This window comes from Trachemys scripta, chromosome 11, assembly GCF_013100865.1.
Source record: "Trachemys scripta elegans isolate TJP31775 chromosome 11, CAS_Tse_1.0, whole genome shotgun sequence".
Taxonomy (NCBI): Eukaryota; Metazoa; Chordata; order Testudines; family Emydidae; genus Trachemys; species Trachemys scripta.
The window spans coordinates 36,994,528-37,018,486 of NC_048308.1; the positions used below are offsets into that span (position 1 = coordinate 36,994,528).

The 23,959-nt window shown below is 38.4% G+C and overlaps 1 protein-coding gene across 1 annotated transcript in view; it reads left to right on the forward strand.

Moving 5' to 3' along the window:
* Positions 1-23,959, forward strand: part of MYO3B (myosin IIIB) — a 319,441-nt gene that overhangs the window by 283,880 nt on the left and 11,602 nt on the right. The window contains exons 32-34 of the mRNA XM_034786511.1: positions 10,171-10,277; positions 10,652-10,698; positions 12,199-12,365. Coding sequence (XP_034642402.1) covers positions 10,171-10,277; positions 10,652-10,698; positions 12,199-12,334 — 290 coding nt within the window. The 3' untranslated portion in view covers positions 12,335-12,365. The remainder of the gene's footprint in view (positions 1-10,170; positions 10,278-10,651; positions 10,699-12,198; positions 12,366-23,959) is intronic.

The window sequence follows — 23,959 nt, forward strand, 5'->3', positions numbered from 1 at the left end:
AATGCATGGCTTTTAGACAATGCTTCCAGGAGCTTGCTATTTGTTGACAGGTTTGATCTTATCCATTTTGGTCCCCCTGCTTGCTTTGTTTTAATTTCTGCCTTCTCCCTCTATAGTTATTGTTCACAATAAAAACAGAAAGAAATGACAAATACTGAAAGATCAGAATTGTACTGGTGGGGGGGGGGGAGAAAAGATTCTAACGAATTGTAGAATTTGTTTCCCAACAAAACATCTCAAGGCCATAATCTCATGGTTCAGAAATAGCTAAATGATTGATATCACAGAAAATATTTGTTGTTTTAATTACAGTATCATCTGGGTCTTTGGCAATGAACAGATGCAGAAAAAACCTTTACGCGCCCATCTTGAAAAACTTGTGATTTGCTTAGTGTGCTTTATAATTTAAAGCATATGGCTTCACATAGAGCTGCAGTGGCCAAAATGAAGACATAAGTAATGAATCACTGCATGGAGGAACATGCCTTGCTTCTGTTATGAGTTCTTTCAGTGTGTGTATTCAAATGGTTCTGGTTAGGGTTATAAACAAAAGGCAGCTCTTGCAGTTTCAGCAGTGTGTTACAAATTCTGAGATGCACATGACATCAAAGAGGCTTCACTAATGAATTTCCCTAGCAATCTATGGCTCTTGGCACTATGAACACACTCCATCTGAGTAAACAAAACTGTAGTTGGCCACCATTGTGTGGGATCTCAGGTGATACCAAAGGCTGATTTGGGGGTTGTTGGGTTTTTTACATGTCTCCATTATAGGGCTGTTTGCCTTAAAAATGCTATACACTTCCAAGGAATCAGATAATCACACTTGGTGTTACGAAACTGCAGTGCCAAGTACTTAACATTAAAAATCACAGAAAGCTAAATCCTGCTGTCCTATTTGCCTCATCAGCTGAAGCCAACGGGTGTTTTGCCTGAGCAAGAACTGCGGGATTTGGCCAGGATAAGCAAATCATGCTAAGCCCCCATATCCTATTCTAACTTAATTAGGGCCTGGTTATCTTCCTTCTGCATCAAACCCTGTGGAGTCACTTCTGCAGTTACCCTCAAGGGCAGCACGGAAATATTGTCATGGATGGGAGTGGGGCAAGAGGACAGCAGAGCAGTGCAGGGGGCAGCCATCTGCAGGATAGCACCTGCCTGTCTGTGGGAGGAGGCCAGTGATGACTGAAAGTTCTGCAAGGTGAACCCAGCAGCTCTGAAGACATTTTTCTTGTTAGATAGAGGTTTGGAGAAGGCAAGGGCTGCAGCCTTCTAGACCCACAGATTCAGAGGATCTGCATATAGGCCACCCTCAGATACATAGAGACAGATACTATCCTGCATAGGTGAATGCCCCTCTGCACTGCTCTGCTGTCTTCCTGTCTCACTCTTACACCAAGAGCCATGCAGTCACTGGTTGCAGCTACAAAGGTAGCTACAAAGAGCTAATGCTTTTTCAGGGAACATTTAACCCCCAGATTCTCCTTGCAGAAATTCAAGAGTTCAGTGTGGCACAGTGCTGCAGAGAGTAGCTGATTGACTGCCCCATCCACACCTGCCCCCAAATTCCTGAGGAGCACTGGCCCTTATAAATACTCATAGATGCTCTTCTGTAGGAAACCAAGGATGAGGGGATGGTGCTGTGGAGGCAATACCCTAAACCATATGGAAAGAATGACCTCCACTCATATCAGGTCCTCTTTTTTATGTAAACAGGGGGAATAACCTTGGTTAACATTTGTAGAGGTCTAAAGTTGTAAAGCACTATGTCAGTGCTAAGTAGCCTGATGATAGTGTTACTCATAGAAATGTAGGGCTGGAAGGGACCTGAAGAAATCACCAAGTCCAGCCCCTGTGCTGAGGCAGGACCACAGATACCTAGACCATTGTATCAGGTGTTTGTCTAACCTCCAGTGATGGGGATTCTACAACTGCCCTTGGGAGCCTAGTCCAGAGCTTAACTACCTTTATAGTCAGAAAGTTTTTCCTAATTGCTAACCTAAAATTTAACCCTTGCTGCAGATTAAGCCCTTACTTCTTGTCCTACCTTCAGTGAGCATGGAGAACAATTGATCCCTGTCCTCTTTATAACAGTCCTTATCGTATTTGAAGACTGTTATTAGCCCCTCTTCCCCCAGTCTTCTTTTTTCAAGACTGAACATGCTTCCTAATGTCACCAGGTTTACTGAACTCTTCGAAACCTGGACTAATTAGGTTTTGTTGCTTAGCTATTGGTCGTGGTTTCTCCCCTCAGCCATCCCATCAACTCTTAGGCTCCTCAGCCTCTTTCTCCCTGGCAACTAGGTTTCTCCTTTTTTTTCTCTTTCTCCCTTCCAATCTCCTTCTCCTCAATCTTCCCCTCCTCTCCCAATTTCTTTTCCATTTTTCTTCCTACAGTCTGCTTCCCACCATGCTCCTCCTACATTTCAACAGCAATTCTCCCATAAAAACCTCAAACACATTGGAGACATGCATAATTACCTAAATAACCATGCAATCTGTGTATTCTCTCCTCCCTCCCCTCCCCACTTTCGTTTTCCCTTCTCTGTGTGTGTCTTTATCTCTATTTAGATTGTAATCTTTCTGATGCAGTGGCTGTATCTTCCCATCTCTTTCTACAGCACCCAGCACATATAGGGAAATACCATAATATAATTATTAATAATAATAATTAATAATCTATAACATAGACCACTTGGAAACCTCAGCTATTGCAGAGCATAGCTGCCAGATTACTCCCTAGTGCCTGTCTCATGGAGCATGCTACAGCTTTGCTCTTAATCGCTTCTGATTTGTTTCTAGGTGCAATTCAAGGACCTAGTTTTGACCTACAATATAAAGCACTTCCTGGTTTGGATCATGTATCTCTTAGATGTCCTGATTTTTCCTCATGATGATGTAGCACTTTACATGCCCTTTGCATAAATCTAAATAACTGCTCAAGGTGGAAGGCACTGAAGAATCAGGCCTGAAGTATGGGAGTGGGGAATGGAGGGGCGTGACTTTGTATGAATACATGACATATATATAGCAGCACATGTCGTTTTTAATGTCTGTCTCTCTTTCTTTTTTTTAATCAGACTGACATAATTCAACTCCTAGGGCCTGATTCTGACTTCACTTACACCAGTTTTACTCCAGTGTAACTCCATGGACTTCAATGGAGTTACTTCTGATTTTACATTGGTATGAATGGGATCAGAATCTCAGATGCTTGATGTCGGAATATATTTATATTTCATGGAAACTAAATATGACTGTTCCTTAGAATCAACTGGCTGCACATAATTATCCTCTTAGCATCCAGTCAGGGAGGATGATGTACTCTCTCATACTATGTGAGGTCATCTCTGCATTTGTCCAATACTTCAGGATGAAAAATGAAGTTAACTGCTGCTTTGAAAGAAGATGCAAATCTGAGAAAAACTGGAAAAGCTCAAAAGCATCAAAATACCTACGAAGTATCAAAAGAGAACAAAGACAAGTTTTTCCACAAAAATCTTCTCCCCAGGCTATAACAATGCTTTACATAGGCATGATCAATATAACCAAGCTTGAGAACCAAAGTCCTTTGGAATAAATTAGACTGGCAGGAAAAGAAACAAACAAAGAACAAATTAACATGATTTTAAACATTGCTTAAATTTTCATGAATATAGACCTTGAAATGTTATGATGAGATCCCATGAGTCTGTGCTAATATTTGCCTATAATTAAGAGCTGCACTTTCATGTTTCAACTGATAATATAGGTTGGAAATCAGACACATACTTGCTATATTTCTTGGTCATACTGATATATCTGTTTTATTTGTTTACTTCATTAATAATAAATGAAATCATGTAAATGAAATGGCTCTGGTACGTTTTATTTGTTAGGTTGCACTTTCTTCACCTCTTGCTGTTAATCTCCATGTGTCTGAATATTTACAACATGAGTCTCCCTTCATTCAACATTAGGGCTTTCTGTTTACATGTAACAAGAAAAGTGACAAGATACTGATCCTTGCCATACCCAGCTTTTGGGAACCCTGAAAGAGAGAGGAGAAGTACTCAATACCACCTTCTGAATTATCTCAGAGAGGAAGAAAAAGAACCATCCACTCCTACAAGGGAGTCAACAATTCATCATACTCAATGTTAAAAGATGCTGACAGATCTAATAACATAGGCAAGGATATATTCTGGGCATCCCTTGCCAGGAATATATCATCACCCAGAGATATTAGTACCACCTCTGTGCCATACACAGATGTAAAACATAATTGAAGAAGGTCAATGAATTTTATAGCCTCCAGATGCAACTGGAGCTGCCTCTTCGTCACTTTCTCTACGAAATTCCCTAAAAATTGTGCAGCATTTGGCAAAATTGTCAACGTCAAGAGATGCTTTTTAAAGCAGGGAACCTGTTTAAGGGCACCCTGCCTTCATCTCAAAGGGCAGTATTAACAGTCCCAGTCAGTAATGGGCATAGTGCCTGTCTGATAAACAGGACTGTCACTCACAGGTGAGACATCTCTGTGCTGAATTCCAAGGATGGAATCACTCCTCTACCTCCATTACATGAATTCTTTAAAAAAGAGCATTCCTTATGGATGCAACTTTCCTGAATGTACTGGTCGAGATGTGGGCCCCTAGTTGCAAGAGTCCTTGCATCAGAGTTAAAGAGCACTTGACTTTTGTTTTTGAGGCCCTTGTATAGTTCTGTGGGAGTACTTTGCAGTTTGTCCAAATGATGGTGTCTTGATCAGTAGGTAATCTATGTAATATATGACATGAAATATACAAATCCCCTCCAGGCCAAAGCTTGTCATCAAAATGATTAGTATCTTGGAGGCTATGTTTAACTCAAAGGAAAATGTTCCTGTTCCATAATAAAACAAAGAAGCAGCAATGAAAAGGGAAATTCATACGTGAAAATGTTTCTTTGAGTTCAACAGCACAAAACAATTCTCAGCAGATTGGGACCCAGGGTAAGTGACACATTAAAATATTTATAATGGTCCCTATTGGCCTATTAAAATCAGTGATCAGCTAGTCTGACTTCCTGCATAACACAGGCCAGAGAATTTCACCTAGTGTTTCCAGTATTGAGCCCTTAATTTCTGGTTGAGATAGAGCATATCTTTTAGAACATCTAGTTAAGATTTAAAGACTTTGATTTAAAGGCGATCAGTTACATCCTGACCATGTGGACAAGATGCACCAGCCAGACACCTGGGAAAGAATTCTCAATAGTAACTCAGAGCCCTCCCCATCTAGTGTCACATCATCGGTCGTTGGAGATATGTGCTGCTAGCAGTCACAGATGGGCTACATTGTAGGCAGTCTCATCAGATTATCCCCTCCATAAATTTATCAAGCTCAGTCTTGCAGCCAGTTAAGTTTTTTGCCCCCACTGCTCCCCTTGGAATGCTGTTCCAGAACTTCACTCCTCTAATGGTTAGACACCTTCATCTAATTTCAAGCCTAAACTTGTTGATGGCCAGTTTATATGTATTTGTTCTTGTGTCCACATTGGCCTCTTCCTCCCTGGTATTTTTCCTTCTGATGTATTTATAGAGAGCAATCAGATCTCCCCATAGCCTTCTTTTGGTTAGACTAAACAAGCCACGCTCTTTGAGCCTCCTCTTATAAGATAGGTTTTCTATGCCTCTGATCATCCTAGTAGACATTATCTGCACCTGTTCCAGTTTGAATTCATCTTTCTTAAACATGGGAGACCAAAATTGCACACCATGTTCCAGATGAGGTCTGACCAGAGTCTTGTATAATGACACTAACACTTTCCTGTCTGTACTGGAAATACCTCGGCTGATGCATCCTAGAACTGCATCGGCCTTTTATAAGGCTGCATCACATTGGTGGCTCATAGTCATCCTGTGATCAAACAATACAACCCAGGTCTTTCTCCTCTTCCTGTCACTTCCAACTAATATGTCCCCGGCTTATAGCAAAAATTCTTCTTGTTAGCCCCTAAATGCATAATCTTCCACTTTGCACTATTAAATTTCATCCCATTTCTATTACTCCAGTTTTCAAGGTCATCCAGATCTTCTTGTATGATATTCTGGTCCTCCTCTGTATTTGAAATATGTTCCAACTTTGTGTCATCTGCAAATTTTATTAGCACACTTCCACTTTTTGTGCCAAGGTCATTAATAAAAATGTTAAATAAGATTGATCCCAAGACTGATTCCTGACAGTTCACCTTCCAGTGTGACCCATTGTACTCTCCCCTTCAACCAGTTCCTTATCCATCTTTCAATTCTCATATTAATCTCCATCTTCTCTAATTTAAGTAATACTTGCCTATGTAGACTTTATTAAGTGCCTCACTGAAATCCAGGCAGCTTAGATCTACTGCATTTCCTTTGTCTAACAAATCAGTTATCTTCTCAAAGAAGATCAGGTTGGTCTGGCATGATCAACCTTTTGTAAAGTCATGTTGTATTTCATCCCAATAACCATTTACCTTTATGTCCTTAATTCCTTTCTCTTTTAAAATGTGTTCCATTGATAATGGTCTTATTAACGCTGTATGCAATAGCAATACCAACTCCCTACTTTTACTCACTATTCCCTGCTTATACATCCAAGAATCACATTGGTAGTCTTAGCTGTATGTCGGACTGGGAGCTCATGCTCAATTGATATCCACCATGATGCGTTAGTACCTTTCAGAATCTCTGCTTTCCAAAATCAGTCCCTATTCCTGAAAATGTGACCTTCAGTCTTTGTTCCCAGATGTATGGATCTTGCATTTAGCTCTATTAAAACACATATAGTTCAAGTGAACCCAGTTTACCAAGTGATCTAGATTGCTCTGTAAAATTAAGTTGTCCTTATCATTACTTACTATGCCAGTAATTTTTATGTCATTTTCAAACTTTACCAGCAATGATTTTATGCTTTCTACCTAAACATTGATATTGAATAGCATTGGGCCAAGAAAAGATCTCTTCAGAATCCTATTAGAAACAGCCCTATTGGCTAATGTTTTCCAAGGTATAATGACTTTTTTATAGCTCTGTCAGCCAGTTTTAACCCATTTTAAATGGGCTACTTTGATTTTGGTACAAAATCAGGGAGGTAAGGGGGCATAAGTGTCTGCCCACCCTGAATCTTCTACCCAGATTTGTAGCACACAGACTCTTGCAGGCATACCAGAGGCACGTAGCACACGTTGGGTGCTATATAAACAATAAATAGATAGCTATTATTACAATTACAAGTAATTTTTCCTGTCAGTGGCCTTAACTTTGTCATCAAAGCTAAACATTTTAAAACGCTATTTGAAATGCCTATTTAACTGCTGAATGTAGAGCATATGTTAATACACTTTTCTCCAGATACAGTAGTGTATGATAAATGTTACCAGATTTTCTCACTATTCCTATTTTATGCTACTAAATGCTAAGACAAATGGGTCCACTGAAAATGTATTTCCTTTGGAGGATGCAATCTGCAGGCCACCTATGTAATATGCAGAAATAATTATGTGTAGGGGTAAATAGCAAGAGCAAAACTTTATTAAATCAGAATCTAGATGGACAAAATAAACCATAGCAACATAAAATTTTAATGTAGATGTTGCTGGAAAATAAAAGGAAGGTATTAAAATATATTTTGAAAGAAGTATACAATGTATTCCCTTTGTCACGTAATCCAGTACATCACATCACAGCAGGGTACTGATAACAAGCTTTGTAATAATTGTGTGCTTTTGGCAAGCATCTGATAGGTGTGTGAAAGAGTGCCCAGTTCTTCACTCACTCACACTAGCTTTACACCAGTGTAACAAGAATTGATTTCAGTGCAATGACTCCTGATTTGTATTTCTGTAAGGGAGATCATAATTTGGCCCTAAGGCTGAAACATCACCATGAGGACAATTACAGGTCCTGACATCATCAGAGTTTTGAATCCCAAGGTCCCTTCCAAACCCAAACTTAATAATTTTGGAAATGCTCAGTGATATAGGGTGAAACCCTGGCCTCATTGAAGTCAATGGCAAAATGTCCATTGATTTTAATGGGACCAAGATTTAATTGATAATCTCTTTATTATATTTAAATATCATAGGGGACATTTTCCAAGACACGAATAGGAGTTAGGCATCCAACTTTCGAGCAATATACCCTGGAAGAGTTTTGCACCTTGTCTACTTAGAGACAATACTGGCAAACAGCAGAGGTCTAGGCAGTGCTGCCAGAATTTCTTGATCCACAAACAACTCTTTGCAAAATGAGTAGAACATTGGAAAGCATCAAGATCTTAAGCTTTTGGGATTGTAATTAGCAAATCATATGAATTTATTACTTGAGGGTATTCTGTTGTTGTAAAGAGTTAATTTCTTCAAACAAATAACTTTAAGATTTTGAGCCTGACTTTGCCCTGAGTCACATAGTGGGAATCACACCTGTGCACTGGGTATATAGTTGAGAGTAAAACTGAGTAAACAAACGTAAAGGGAGGCACCCACAGGCAAATGTGAATAATGGGCTTTTTCCTACAATAATTCATGGGCATTGGTAGCTGAGGGATGGATTTGCATCAAGCTTGAAGTTCCATGAAGAACAAATAAATAATAGGTGAACACTGCATAGTACCAGGCAAGTTATAAAAGCTACTGCAATTGGGTAGAAAAAACAGTTTGTCAAATCTTTGGGTTTGTGAGATTTTGGTTTTTTTTATGCTAGCAGGATTATTTTCTTTAAAGAATATAATTGCATTGAAATGTATCCTTTCTTTAAGGACTAGATAATTGTATTGAAAAGACCTCACATAAAGTCTCCTTGGCATAGAATGCAGTGTTGGAGCTTTGCTGACAGACAGCCATATCCTGACACTGGTTTTCATGTAAAACTCCCACTGATTTCCATGGGTGCTTCACATCTGGAACAATGGCAGGATGTGTCCCAAAATGGGGATAACACCTGAAAAAAGTTAGAGAAACCCAGCAATCAGTCTGTGGACCTGAGAACATCACAAAACTGCTTTAAAGAATTATGTTATCATCAAGGGCCAGATCCTACAAATGAGCCCCACATCTGCCCAGGGCCCCCCATCAACTTCAGTTTTGAAGTTTTCAAAAGGGCTTAAGCGGAATGAGGACCTTGTGCTGGGCCTCTGGAGAGGGGCAAATTACACTCTTAAAGCAGGATCCAAGTGTAATGTGAGTAATATTTTTCCTTCAATGTTTGTATTGAAAGTTAAATATTCACCTGTTTCTTTGAACTAGAAATATTATTAGGTTATTTATTATTTTTAAAAAATCATGTTAAAATAAGATACTAGAAAGGTCAAGATAGGCTGTGTGAATGATCTTTTTGGAAAAGAAATTAATTCCCAGATTTTTTTTTCTATTAGCATATTTATGAATTGTCCTTAAAATAGTGCTTATATCATCAATTAGTTGTGCTGTGTTAGGTTCTTTCCATCAGGTTTTTTTCTCTGAACCACCTCTTATAGATTACACAGAACAATATTCTTTTTTGAAAAAAGCAAAAATACAAAGGCTGTGAGCTTGCACTAGCTCAAACCATATTTTCTACAAAATCCTCCCTTCTAAAATGTTTTTCTAATCTTTAAACTGCATGTGTTCCAGATGGCTTTAACCAACTCTTGCTCCAAGTGTATCACAAATTAACTCAAGGAAGCATTATTTCAAATAGCACTGATTTCTCTGTTTAAATAGAATGTTATATCAAGAAAGTAGCTTTTTATATAGTAAAACAAAGACAATAATAAACTAATTCTCATCAGTCAAAGGGATTTATTACTGTTGCGTCTATAAAAACAGGTGAACGGTTTTGATGCTGATGTTGTTGCTAGTCCCTAGCTAGTCACAATGCTTATCCTGCTTAGATAACAGAATATGTCAATATAAAGGGTCAAAGGAATAAGGAACCATGTTATATGTTATATATACAGGAATAGAATGATGTTATAAGAGAAAGTTTCATCTGAAAACTCTTGTTTAAACCAAGTTCCAAAACAGAAAACAAAGATCCCAAACTTTCTGTATACCTTCTTAGAATAGGACAGATTTGCTAATAAATCTAGAAGTGAACAGGAAAGAAGAAAGGACTGTTTATAGTCTAAAATATGCTAAGACATTCGCAGCACCTGGCATGGCTTAAAACTAAATTGCGTTATCTTACTTTAGGTTCAGAAAACTGTCTCGAACAGAAGCTGAGAACACCTCGTCGACGATGTCAGCAGCCCAAAATGCTGAATAGCCCTGAGGACAACATGTACTATAACCAGTTAAATGTGAGTTCAAAGTGGCAATAAAGCAGTTTTACTGGCTTTGTTTCCAGTTAATAATTCGGTTATTAATACCTGTTCCAGCCTCTCCAGCCCCACCCCCACGTTCTTTTGCTCTCGTCTTGAACATGTGCTTATGCTCTTTATCTGTTGCTTTCATGTCAGGATGTCTGCCTTCACGGTGAATAATTGATGTGGTTTATCAAAGACGAGCAAGATGCATGCTTCATCAGGCTCACTTGAGCCCTTTGATCAAAAAAATTATGCTGTGACTTCTGATATTATCAGCATCTGCTTGCATTCAACACAAAATCACTTTGAATTAAAAATTAACGACTTGCTGCTTTGCTTTGACTGTGTGTTCTTGGCCCTCTCCACAGGGAACTCTAGAATATCAAGGGAGCAAGAGGAAGCCAAGAAAACTTGGGTAAATATCTATCTTCTTAGTTCTAAGCAACTGTAAACAGAAGAAGTCCTTTGTGATATTATAGAAAATGAAAAACTTTCTAGAGAGGTTTCTAAAAATAAACAGTTACCATATCTCTCTCTCTGCATTGACATTGGACATTTTCTACAGAAGCAAATATAAAACATGTATTTACTACTATCTGCAAACACTAGAACTGGCTCTTACAAAATATTCTCCCCAACTCTCTCATAGTACAACTCAAACAAATTTTAGCTTCCTCTTTTTAAATAAACAAATTTAGTCATAGTAAAAAGTGCTGGACTTAGAGTCTCTGAAGTTGAAGCCAATTAGCCTAGAACAAGCATAACATGGACAAAAGCCATGCAGGCTTCCTCTCACCACCTTAGCAATATGCTTCAACCCTGCCTCAGGAGGGACCAGTTCTCAGAGAAGACAGAGAGGGGAGTTCTTTCTGAGAAAGGGTTGTTCCTTGCCCACTAGCTCTCGGCTAAGACTGCCACCAATGGTGCTAATTAGTATCACTTGTAATGTGGATGCTTTTCACAGGATGTGGGCAGAGATCATTAGTGCATTTCACAAAAGCCACCATCCAGCAGTAACAAATTTCATGCATTACTGACGTGTGCAGCAGCTAGTGCACAGCAAAGACATATTAATGAACATTCATTCAGTGATACCCACACATTTTCTTTGATGTATTTTGACCTTTTTTATTCATTTTCTGCAACTAGTTATATAAGTGACTTTCTTTTGTTCACAACAATGTTCACGGAAAGTGAAAGTCTTGTGGATACTAATGCAAATGGGGTTTGTTAGACGGTTCAAACCAGAATTGTTTGCATGGCTGTCTTGGTATCTCTTTGAGTTACCTCCTCCAGTTTATAAAAATCTGTCCCCCAGTCAGGAAGCAGAAATAATATTGTGTGATTTTGGTGTCCAATCATATATCATGAGAAGCTGAAGACACCGTTGGAGCAAATAGGGCCTGATCCAAAACCCACTGAAGATAATGGAATTGCCTTTAGTGGACTTTGGATCAGGCCCATAGTTCACAAGCAAATGTTTGCCTATGGAGTTCGAACAATTCTGAATAATGAACATATTTGTAAATATTGAAGTCTGTGTGTGGAAAATTTTCAATCAGACAAAAATGCTACATTTGTGAAATGAAATACTTGCTACAAATAATTGGTCTGACTGTACTGCAGACCTAGAGATGAAAGGCTGTGTAACCTGTTACCAATCCTCAGAGCCATTCAGTTCCCACAGAGAGATTTAAAGCACTGAAAAAGTGGCAGCAAGATTGAGAGACATAAAAAGGCTGCATCTTGTTAACAAAATCATCCCATCTTTTTCCCTTCTTGTATTAACACTTTTTCAGTGTTTTCATTTCACCATCCATAGAGAGGTATATTTCTTAAGGTTTTGCAGAACTACTTTGTACTTTTTATTTTATATATTTAATAAAAATCGTTTGTTTTGTGTTTTGTTTCAAAGCCAAATCAAAGTGCTTGATGGGGAGGATGAATATTACAAATCATTGTCAGCTGTCGAATCTATCATTGAAGATGACAACTCACTCAACTCCCCATCTCCTCTTTCCTCAAGAGAAGTGTCTTTTGCTCAGAGCTGAACTTCACCATTTATGCTTTGGTCTAATGCTGGTAAGAGTAATTGCACATGTTTAGCAATGCTGGTTTGCATGTGTGCCTGAGAGACAGACAGACAGACATAATTGCAGCTAACGAAGCCTCTTGCAATATTAGACCCTGGTTCTGTAAACACTACCCACCTGAGTAGTCCCATTTAACTTTACTCATACAAGGAGTCCTGTTGAAGTCAATAAAGGTTACTTATAGGTGTAAGTGTTTGCAGGATCGGGCCCTAAATAGGCATCCCTTCTAAAACAGGATATCATTTTAAACCCAGCAGCATGGCATTGCAGAACTGGGACTGGGATTGGGACTTTCCATTGACGTTCAGCATAATTTGCAGTCATAGTAACAATATTATATATCAGGTAGGCCTTTCAGAACTTCATATGGTTTTTAAAACTACAAAGAATTAACACAATAAAAAGTATTGTGTAAAACCATTTAAAATACTAAATGTGTATCTCAGAATTTATCTGATAAGATAGTATTTAATGAGAGACTGTTTAACACAAGTTTAGTAATGTTCATACTTTCCCTGGAAGAGTTACCAAAAATAGTGGGGGTGCTGAGAGCACTGAACCAAACTGTAAACCCTGAATATAATGGGTACCACTTCAAGCCAGGGGGTGCGGCAGCACCCCTACTAGCCATAGTTCCAGCCCCTATGAGTCAACCTAGTTTTGAAAAGGAATTGATACAAAATAATTTAGTGTATCATTTTATAGTGTATTTTTGACTAAAACACAGGACTGGGTATCAAGAGAGCTGGGTTCCCTTCTGAGATCTACAGAATCTTAGATACATTATCTAGTCTCTCTGTGCTGCAGTTTCCTCATATGCAGAATGTGGATAACATTTCCTTGCCTCTCAGGGGTGTTGTGAAACTTAATTCATTTAGGGTGAAATTCATTGTCCATTTAAATCAAAGCGTTTTAAGCACATCTAAATTTAGCATATGCTAACATGTATAGGGACATAGAAACTGCCATAATTGCTCAGACCCAAGGTCCATCCTGGCTAACAGTACCCTGTCTCCAACACCAGTCAGCACCAGAAGATTCAGAGCAGGATGTACGAACTTTGCAGTAGGCAGCTGGTGTGTGATCTGTCCCCCACGTTCCATCTCATCCTAATCTCAAATATTTAGGTATTACCTTAAACCCTGAAGCATGAGGTTTAATATTCCTTCCACAGAATTATAATATCATTAATTATGATAACTCTGGATATTCTTGATATCAATACTCAAACCCCTTTTTGAATCTTGTTAAGCTCTTGGCCTCAATAATTTCCTGTTGCAGTGAATTCCATAGTATAATTACCCATTATATGAAAAAGTATTTCCTACATCAGTTTTGAATTTCAGACCTTTTAATTTAACTGGATGTCCTCTTGTTCTTGTGTTATGAGATGAAGGAACAGAAGGTCCCAATCTCCCTTCTCTAGACCAGTCATTATTTTGTGTTCTTTTATCATGTATCCTGTTATTCATCGCTGTTCGAAGGTAAACAATCCCAAACCTTTCAATTTCTCTTTATTGGAGACTTTTCAGTGCCCTTGATCATTCTTGTTATCCAGATGAGGCCACACCACTGATTTACATAAAGGTGCTATAATAGTCTCTGTAGGATTTCCCATCCCATTTCTTATCCATCCGAAAATCTTGTTTGCTTTTTGACCACAGCTGCACATTGATGGGAGGTCTTCATTGAGCTGTCAACACCCAGATCCCTTTCTTGAGCAGATTCAGTTAATTTAGAACACTTTAAGATGTCTGAGTAGTTTAAATTTTTCTCTCCAGTGTGCATTACTTTGCATTGCTGACATTGAATTCCATTTGTCACTGTGTTGCCCAGTCACCTAATTTGTTTAGGTGTCTCTGAAGTTTCTCACAATCATCTATAGTCCTAACTAACCTAAATAACTTTGCAAATTAAACAACACAGGACCTAGTATATAACCACGAGACAGCTCACTATTAACCTGATACCACGATGAAAATTAACCATTGAATCTTACTCTTTGTTTTCTGTCTTCTAGACAGCTTTTGATCCATGACAATATTTTGTCTCTCACCCCGCGACCATACTTCTTAAGTACTCTTCTGTGCAGGACCTTCTTGAGGGCCTTTTGGAAGTCTAAATAAATAATATGAACCAGGTCTCCTTTATCCACTACTTCATTGACAGGTTTAGAGAATTCTAAAAATTTGTGAGACATGATTTTCCTTTGTAAAACTGTGCTGGGTAGTCTCTGTCCAAGCACTGTGCTGAATTGGGGCCACAGAGCCATAACCCCTTCAGTTAAGGGCTGAGAGAGTCTTAGGCTTTGTCTGCACTAGAAAGAATTTACCAGCAAAGCAGGGCTTGGGGTGGAAGCTGACAGCTCATGACCCCCTATGTAATAACCTAGCGACCCCCTGAGGGGTTCCAACCCCCAGTTTCAGAACCTCTGCGCTAAAGATTCATATGTCCCTTCATGCTTCAGTTAACATTCCAGGAGACATGCGTCCATGCTGATTACGGGTTCTGCTCGATAACAATCCAAAGCAGTGCGGACCGATGTGTGTTCATTTTCATTATCTGAGTCAGATGCCACCAGCAGAAGGTTGATTTTCTTTTTTGGTGGCTCAGGTTCTGTAATTTCCGCATCAGAGTATTGCTCTTTTAAGACTTCTGAAAACGTGCTCCACACCTCGTCCCTTTCAGATTTTGGAAGGCACTTCAGATTCTTAAATCTTGGGTCGAGTGCTGTAGCTATCTTTAGAAATCCCACATTGGTACCTTCTTTGCGTTTTGTCAAATCTGCAGTGAAAGTGTTCTTAAAATGAACAACATGTGCTGGGTCATCATCTGAGACTGCTATAACATGAAATATTTGGCAGAATGCAGGTAAAACAAAGCAGGAGACATACAATTCTCCCCCAAGGAGTTCAGTCATCAATGTAATTAACACATTTTTTTAAGGAGCATCATCAGCATGGAAGCATGTCCTCTGGAATGGTGGCCAAAGCATGAAGGGGCATACGAATGTTTAGCATATCTGGCACATAAATACCTTCCTGGTGACATTGTAAATAAGAAGAGGCAGCATTATCTACTGTAAATGTAAACAAACTTGTTTGTCTTAGCAATTGCCTGAACAAGAAGTAGGACTGAGTGGACTTGTAGGCTCTGAAGTTTGACATTGTTTTGTTTTTGAGTGCAGTTATGTAAAAAAAAATCTACATATGTAAGTTGCACTTTCAAGACAGAGATTGCACTACAGTACTTGTATGAGGTGGACTGAAAAATACTATTTCTTGTGTTTATAATTTTTACAGTGCAAATATTTGTAATAAAAAATAATATACACTTTGATTTCAATTACAACACAGAATACAATATATATGAAAATGTAGAAAAACATCCAAAATATTTAATAAATTTCAATTGGTATTCTATTGTTTAACAGTGCGATTAAAACTGTGATTAATTGCGATTAATTTTTTTGAGTTAATAGCGTGAGTTAACTGTGATTAATTGACAGCCCTAATTAAAAGGCAAGTTTAGTATAGCATTAGTAGCCTCAATGCTTTAATTGTAATTATTTTGTTTTAAATTAGGCAAAAAACTTGTATACAGGGGCCCCACAAAATCTAATAGCCCCAGGTCCACAGAAGAGCTAATCGTCCCTGTTTGTTTGAATGAGTTTTTACAGTTACAAGTGAAAATATAAAAATGAGTTTGAAGGAGTTAGCTCTGAGTGTTTATGAAACCCAATCCAAATTCTCCATTAGCCAAATAGATTACATGCATTAGTCCTCCAGTGTCAGAAGGAAATGGGGAAAAGGATACAGGAAAAAGCTATCAAGAAAGGTGATATATAGAGCTGGTGAAAACATTTTTGACAGAAGTTTTCCATTGGAAAATTGAGTTTTGTCAAAATCAAAATACTTGGCTGGAAAATTCAATTTTGACAACATTTTCAATGGGGAAAAAGTCAAAATGAATCATTTCAACTTTTTCATTTCAGTAATGTTGAAACACTTTGTTTTCACTGTGTCATTTCAATTCATTTAGTTTTGATGTATATTGTTTAAATATTAATTTTAATATTCTATTATATATAACATAATCACAAAGTGTTTGATATTTTCTATGATATTTTGCATTATTGAAACGAAAAAAAATTACTTTATCTAAATGAAACGTTTCAATGGTTATACATCAAAAAAATTGCAAAATTTTGAAATGTCAGATTTTTGTTCTGATTCAGAATAAAAACAAATTTCAAAATGTTGAAATTTCAGTGGAAATTTTCCGAACAGCACTAGTTATAAAGGGAGAGGGAGAGAGAGCGAGAGAAAGATTATTGATGAAAGAAAACTAGAAGGAAACCTTGACTACTGCTGAGCAGCCATGGTGAGCTGATATCTGACAGGAAAGCCCCACTGCCTTGTGGGTGAATTTGGAAGAACGTAAGGCTATGAGAGTAAACTCAGACAGAAAAACTGGAGTGGAGCCCTGAAGGCAGTCAGGTACTAATATTTTAGTATCTTTCCAGCAACTCCTGTAGCGGATCGGGTACCAGATATATTAGTTCTTCCTCTCCTCTGGATTTTACTAATGACGCCAAGAGCAGGGTCCTGATGCATGGGCAACTCAGGGCCTCCATATCATCTGCCCAGGCTTGCGCCCTGGAGAGATACTCTAGCTTTGCCTCGAGTGCCGACACAACATGGGAGACAGCAGTCACCAGTTCTAAGCTCTTACTTTATTGGCATAGAGTTGAGCGCCAGGGGCTGTCTCTCAAGTGGGTCTCTTCAGCCATCTTCGTAAAACCATAAAACCAACTGAGTTAATTCTTTACCTCTGAGGGGCGCATACCCATGGTCTCTTGAGACTGAAGAATGTCTACTATTTGCATTATAAAAGTATTAGTGGAGACCTAAATAATAAATAGCAAACAAGCCCTTCCCATTTCCTAAAAGTCCTGAAATGGGATAAATCAGAAAGACAATCTGTTTATCAGAGTGACTCAAATACAAATGAATACATGTGGTTAAGAATACATCTTATGGTATAAGAGTATTAGCTTTGGCTCTGACACCAAATATTGATCACAAGAGACTTCACTGTTGTGCGATAATAAATGTACCCATTGCCCACCCCCATCTTTCATCCCTGGCAATAAACAATTGTCAATAATTTCATATCTTCCTATTAGCATTGAAGACATTGTTGGTACTCTTTTCCTTTAAGATAGGGCACTCTGTGGAGCTGTTGTAACAAAATGTTCAGCCAGGAGAAAAATTCACTCCTCAGCAAGCAAAGCAGGATTCCCAGCATGGGATGCCTCTTAGACCCAAAATGCTGGGGAACAATCCTTTGGACCTGATCTAAAGCCCGTGGAAGTCAGTGAGAGTCTTTCCATTCCCTTGGGGTAATGATTCATAAAAGTTAACATCCCTTTACCGGTAAATACAAGTTGCATCTTAGACTCATTCTCTGCAGTTTCTTAAGAATTGTTAGAAATTCATTTTGTCATAGGTGTGCATCCCACACGCATCTGAACAACAAATGTATATGTACTCTGTCATCAGTGGTCTGTTTACTATAGCACTCAGATACCATGGTGTTGGAGGCCATAAAAGGAAATTAGTGAGAAAGCCACCTGTTATGTTTCCAGGAACCAGTTTCTATATGTTAGTTACCCATGCCAATAATGGATTAAATTTCATTTGTTTGTTTAGCAGGCCTCATTGCTATTCAGTTGCAGAGAGTGTACAGCTATTACACAATTTAAGCAACAATCTCTAGAGCAATTGTAAAGTGCTATTAACTATTCTCCAGACAGGTACTAGGGGAGCCCAAAGTTAATGTATTTGTCTTTTTCTAAAGGAGACTTGGGTCCAAATTCCGATCAAGGCCACTAGTGAAAATAAGTTTGATGGCCTCATTTTAGTCTCTTGAGGATACTGGCCAATATCACAAAACCTGATCACAAGCCACATTACATGACACAACTGGAATCTCTGCTCAAGAGAAGCCCAGAATTGGAGTAGCAGGAATGTGGCACGCCTGGACTGCAATTTATTGGCAGGGCTGTGTGGGATTGGAGTATTGCTAATCTAATTGAGATGCATTATAAGGGTTTATATGGGAGCCAGGACTGAAATAGCAAGATTGTTGCAAATCAGGAATTAGCTGAAAAGGCAGTGCTTTGTTGTAGCCCAAGACTGAAACAGAAGGGATGATATAGATTAGGAATGAGAGGTTTTGGTACAACTATGTGGGGAAGTGTATGCAATATCTAACGGTGTTAGTACTTCTTTTTGGTAAGCACCAAATTTACCCAATTTAAGGTGGGAGATTATGTAGCGATGAAAGACGTCGATCACAGAACATTTCCTACATCGATTGTAAAGTGTTTGGAGGAGGGACTGTATTTTTGTTCAGTGTTTGCACTGCACCTAGCACAATGGGGCCCAGGTCCATAACTGGCACTCCTAGGCACACCACAAAACAAAAATAAAAAATAACAACATTTTCATTTTTTGAAATTGCTGATAATGTGATATTTCTAATTGCCATAAATGTTTCAGAGTCTGCCTTATGCTGCAATAAACAGAGATCAGAGCACTCAATCCATCACTTTGTTCACCTAAACCTGGGACAAAATAATACTCAGTGCAATGTTATTATTTTGCCTTCATACATCATGTAAAATAAGGTATAAAGCAGGTAAATAATGAATATGATAGTTCTTTAGCATTGCTTACTACCTGCTTCTTGATATTTAGCACTGATAGCGACAAAGCCTTGTATGTATATCCCAGTTCAGAGTTATACACCATACTATCCAGGCACAGATTACTATTTGACTAAATTAATCAATTAGACATTGAGTTCTAAAAGAGCAACAAAAGTAAATTCTCCATAGAGATTTCACAACACCTGCAGTTTTGATAGCTGATAATATAGTTATCAGCATTTTGAAAAAGGGATGTTGATTTTGTTATATATTTAACATTACAGCATACTGCAATGTAATGCAACATACAGTGATAAAATGGGACTTGATCTAACAGGATGTGACTGATGAGATGAGAACAAAATGCTGGCACTGTTCATAGCATGCACAAACCCTCCTGCATTGTACTACAGTATTTGTTTGGAGATACTGCACATTAGTTTAGACCAATGTCTTTTGTGCCTTGATTGTTCATTTCATTTTACTGTCATCATACCAAGTTGTACATTTTTAAAAACACAGTGTTTTACCATCTGTAGGTCATGGAAAGACAGATGGACGGGGAGAAACTCCACCTACAGCTCCTTGGCTGAATGCCACTGCCTGCTTAACGATAGAGAAATCCCTCCCTTTTATAAAACTAAATGTCCTTAAATTGCTCTATTATAAAAGCTTTTTAATATAGGAACTTATTGATCTAATACAGTTGAAACATTTGCAATTATTTTTAGTGAGCTCAAGTAAAATAAACTATTCTTATCAGAGCTGCTGTATTACAAACACCACTTGAGTTACACTGAAGTTAATCCCCAGTTCTGTTACAGGAAACTCATCCTTATTAAAGTAACATTAAGTGTTCCTTTTTATTGATCTGCTCCTTCAACTTAATGATAAGAACTTACTGATGTTTTAATAATAACCTTACAAGCTTTATCTCATTCTGCTTCACTGTGTTACTGAAAGATGCTATGGAAACTAACTTGCATAAACATTTTGCAGATGTCTTTAAAGGCTGTGGGGGTGGGGGAGGAAAGGTTCAGTTTCACTGCATGTTAACAAAGATAGCTGAAAAACTACAAGATAAAAGAGAGCCTCGAGTGTGAACATCAAAGAATTGTTAATGACAAGAAATACCATTAGGGTTAGCATCCCTTTTGTTTCAACCCCCTCACACCTGCAGTGTGTTGCAGACTATGTCTTTGCTGGCACACATGAATTACCTCCATTAGCATTTATAGAGGAGTGGTTCTAAAACAACAGAAACGTACTCCTGCTCCTCTCTATTGCTCCAAAAAGTCAGATATTAGTTCTCTGTGGGTTTCCTTCAAGGTCCAGTCTTTTCTGCAAAGGAAACTATAGAACCAGTATTCCATTGATTGCAAATGAACTTGGTTGAAAGAGGATGGCTTTTGTTACTGAAAAGAGAAGTAATATAAGCACACATAAGAAGCTCAGACATTAGCAGTAGCAAAATCAGAGCGTGAAATTCAGATTAGCCCTCCGCAGGCTCTGAGAGGAAGGGGGTATTGGAAGACTTGGCATGGCTAAAGGTGTAACCTGTTTCATTTGGCCCCTGAAAAATTTTAACAGATGGTGGGACCAGCTGTCTTTTTCAGCCATTTAATAAACTCTTCAGTGGTAACAGTTTGGGACGTGGGGGGGGTTGGGTTTTAGGCCAGAGGAAAAAATAAAGAAATCTGTCCCAATTGTCTTTGCCAAGTAGTAAAGTCCAGAAACATTAGTAAAAGTTAAAGTGAAAATCTAATTGATGACACTGTCCTGATTATCTGTTTCAAAAGGAAGAGGGATGGGGGGAATCTCTTTCAGCTCAAGAGGACCACTGCAAGCAAAATGCCTATTATTACATTATCTTTATCTGGCATTTTAATTTCAGTCCTTGCAAAGGAATCACATAATTAGAAATCTTAAATGAACTGCAGAATGAGAAATTGACTTGGTTTTTGAGACACAAGTGTCTGTCAAAGGAAAAGTCAAAATGACCTGTTTTATTAAAAAGACATACTTGCACCAGATAAGGTTCAAACAATCTGCCCAGATGAATAGATCAGTCAATGAACTTATCCTAACATACATAATATAATTATCTAAAATGCCAATAGAGCTGCCTTTTTAGGTTTATATAATACTCAGAGATCTAATACAAACCTAAGTGATACACGAGTTTTTGTTTTTAACATGAGATCTTACAAAAATATACAAGTGCAGCTCTATTTGTTTTCTTGAGCTAATTTTTTTAAAAATTAACATTTCCAACACAACAGTTAAATGGCAACTCTTCAATTATATGAGAGATGTTATTTTTAAAAAGCATGTCTAGTGTCTTTGAACAGAACAGTTCTTTTTGCACATTTACATGATACCCAGCTGAGCAGCCACCCCTTCCATTTGACAAGGGCTTTGTTCTGCCTACAGGCCTATTATAAGCCCCAGATTGTTTGCCCTTAATAAATTGCAACAATAAGACAGAAACCTCTTTTCAAGTTAGGAGAAATACGACACGTTCTCTAGATAGCTACATGTATGAAGTTTAATAATGACAACAGAAACAAATCTTGCAAATCTCATTTGCTCTGCTCACAGATCATTTCAGTTAAGGCAGCCCAGAAAGTATGGCTTCTTTCTGTACAGGTAACAAAAGCCTAGAGAAAATAATGATGGGGTAAAACATGTCTGTCTTTCTAGAATGATTTATTCTAGAGTCACATGGTTTTGCACCATGCTTCACAATGTGGAATTATATTCCATATAATGCTACACAGAGATTAATTGGGGCTAAAACTGAAACAAATATATGCACAGAAGAATTTGTAGCAGAAAAATGTAGTGTGGTTTCATATTAATGAGAGAAAATAGTGTGAGATTTACAGTTTAAAGCTTGATCCTCCTCTCCAATAAGTGTGTAAGTGTGTGTGTGTGTGTATCTGGACCTCCATTTAATTGAAAAGACCTACATTACTGTCTGGCCTACAAAGAGGATACAAAGAACCAATACTGCTTTTACACGGCTAATGCAGATTCTCCTTTGGTTCAAGTACAGGGCTTGTGAGGCCACATTTGGAAGCATTAACTGACACTGTTTGGGTGTGTATGTAGCCATGGATTGTTAAACTAGGTATGTTACAAACTCAGCTTCTGCCTTTATTGAGCTTCAAGTCTCAATATGTTCTGCATATTTTCTCTTCAGGATGGAAATTTTCAACAATTTTCAGAGAGCAATTTCTTTCAGAATCTATCTGTAAATTATCTTACAACTAAGAGGGTATGGTAGGCATGATTTTCAAAAGTGACAAGTGATTTGGGGCCAACTTACAACATGCTAAATGGGCCAGATTTTCAGAAGGTGAGAGCACCTATCATCAAACCACCAAATGAGAATAAAATATATAAGATTTTATATATTAGAAACTGTCTAGTAGCTCGATAATATTACCTCTTTTCAGAGAGAAATTTGAGTAGCTAGTGCATACATATTTTACATTTCAAAGTTGCCTATTTTTGATTTGCAGGCAGAAATCTAGAGGTTACAAATATTTGCACTGCTTTGATAAAGAGAAAAGGTGCTCTCATTCAATATCTGAAACTTTTGCTGACCAAATGAAAGTATAGTGATGTGAATTTTTCAGATGACTGTAGTGCTCATGATAGGTGCTGACTTGACAGAGTTAAAGGCTAAACTTCTCTCTTTGTGGGTGTTCTTGAACTGTAGACTGTGGCTCTGGGGGGCTCTTTGAAGACTTTCCTAGGAATCTTCAGTGTTACAGCTAACTCTGTGCTGTGCTCCTCTTTTATGTTCAACTCAGTCATGGGGAGCAGGAAACATGACTGGCATCAGCTCCCTGAATTGAGGAAAGAAAGGCCTCATCTTCCTTCTCACTGAAAAGGGGGAATCTGAGATCAAAATGGCCATGACTTTACAATCTCCTATTTCATTTCAAAAGAGGATGGGTTACAAATGTGGGGATGGCTTTCTTCCCCTCAGCACCATGAGATAGTGGCAGCCATATTTTTGCTTCGTGCTGCTGCACTGAGCTCAACAGAACAGCACACTAAAAGTTATCTCTGAGAGAGGAAACTATTTCTGTTATATCTTAGGTCTTCCTATAAAGCCTTTCACTGTAGTATCCAGTTTCTGGGGTTGCAAAGAGGGAAACAGTTCTAGGGGTTGAGATGGACAAAGCATTGCGGGTGATCTCTGGTGAATGAATGGAAAAGTGAGTAGATTCCAGGATCATGGGGGTACAGAGACATATGGGAGTGGATAAAAGGCAGGAAGAAATGATAGAATATGAGAGAGAGAAGACTGGAAGATTGGGGTAAAGGAGGGAGCAAAGAGAAGACATTTAGGCTATATTCACACTATGAGGTAGAGGGGTGATTCCCAGCTTGCATACACATACTCATGCTACCTCTCCTCTGAGAGTACTGTATCAATGATAGCATGGGCACAGGCTAGCCACTCTGAGTACAAACCCACCTGAACCCTACGGGTGTGTACTTGGGGCAGCCAGTCCATGTCACTGATGCTGCTGCCCATACTATTGCAGCTACATTGCTCTTATTACAGCACTAGCTTGATGAAAGCTGGGAATTACACCCCTACCTCATAGTGTAGACGTAGCCTTAAAGTGAGTTATGAAGGTTATCCCTAACAAGTGCTGTGATAAAGCCCTTTTGCCATATTACATCATCATGTAAGTTCCACATGCCACGTATGTTAGAGAAACACTCTCTTAGAGATGCTTTGGAGATTATTTTTTTTACATATTGGGACTATTTTTTGTATCACTCCACCTGTAAAGTCTAGTAACTTAGCTACCATGAGGCCAAATGTACAAGATCAAAGACAA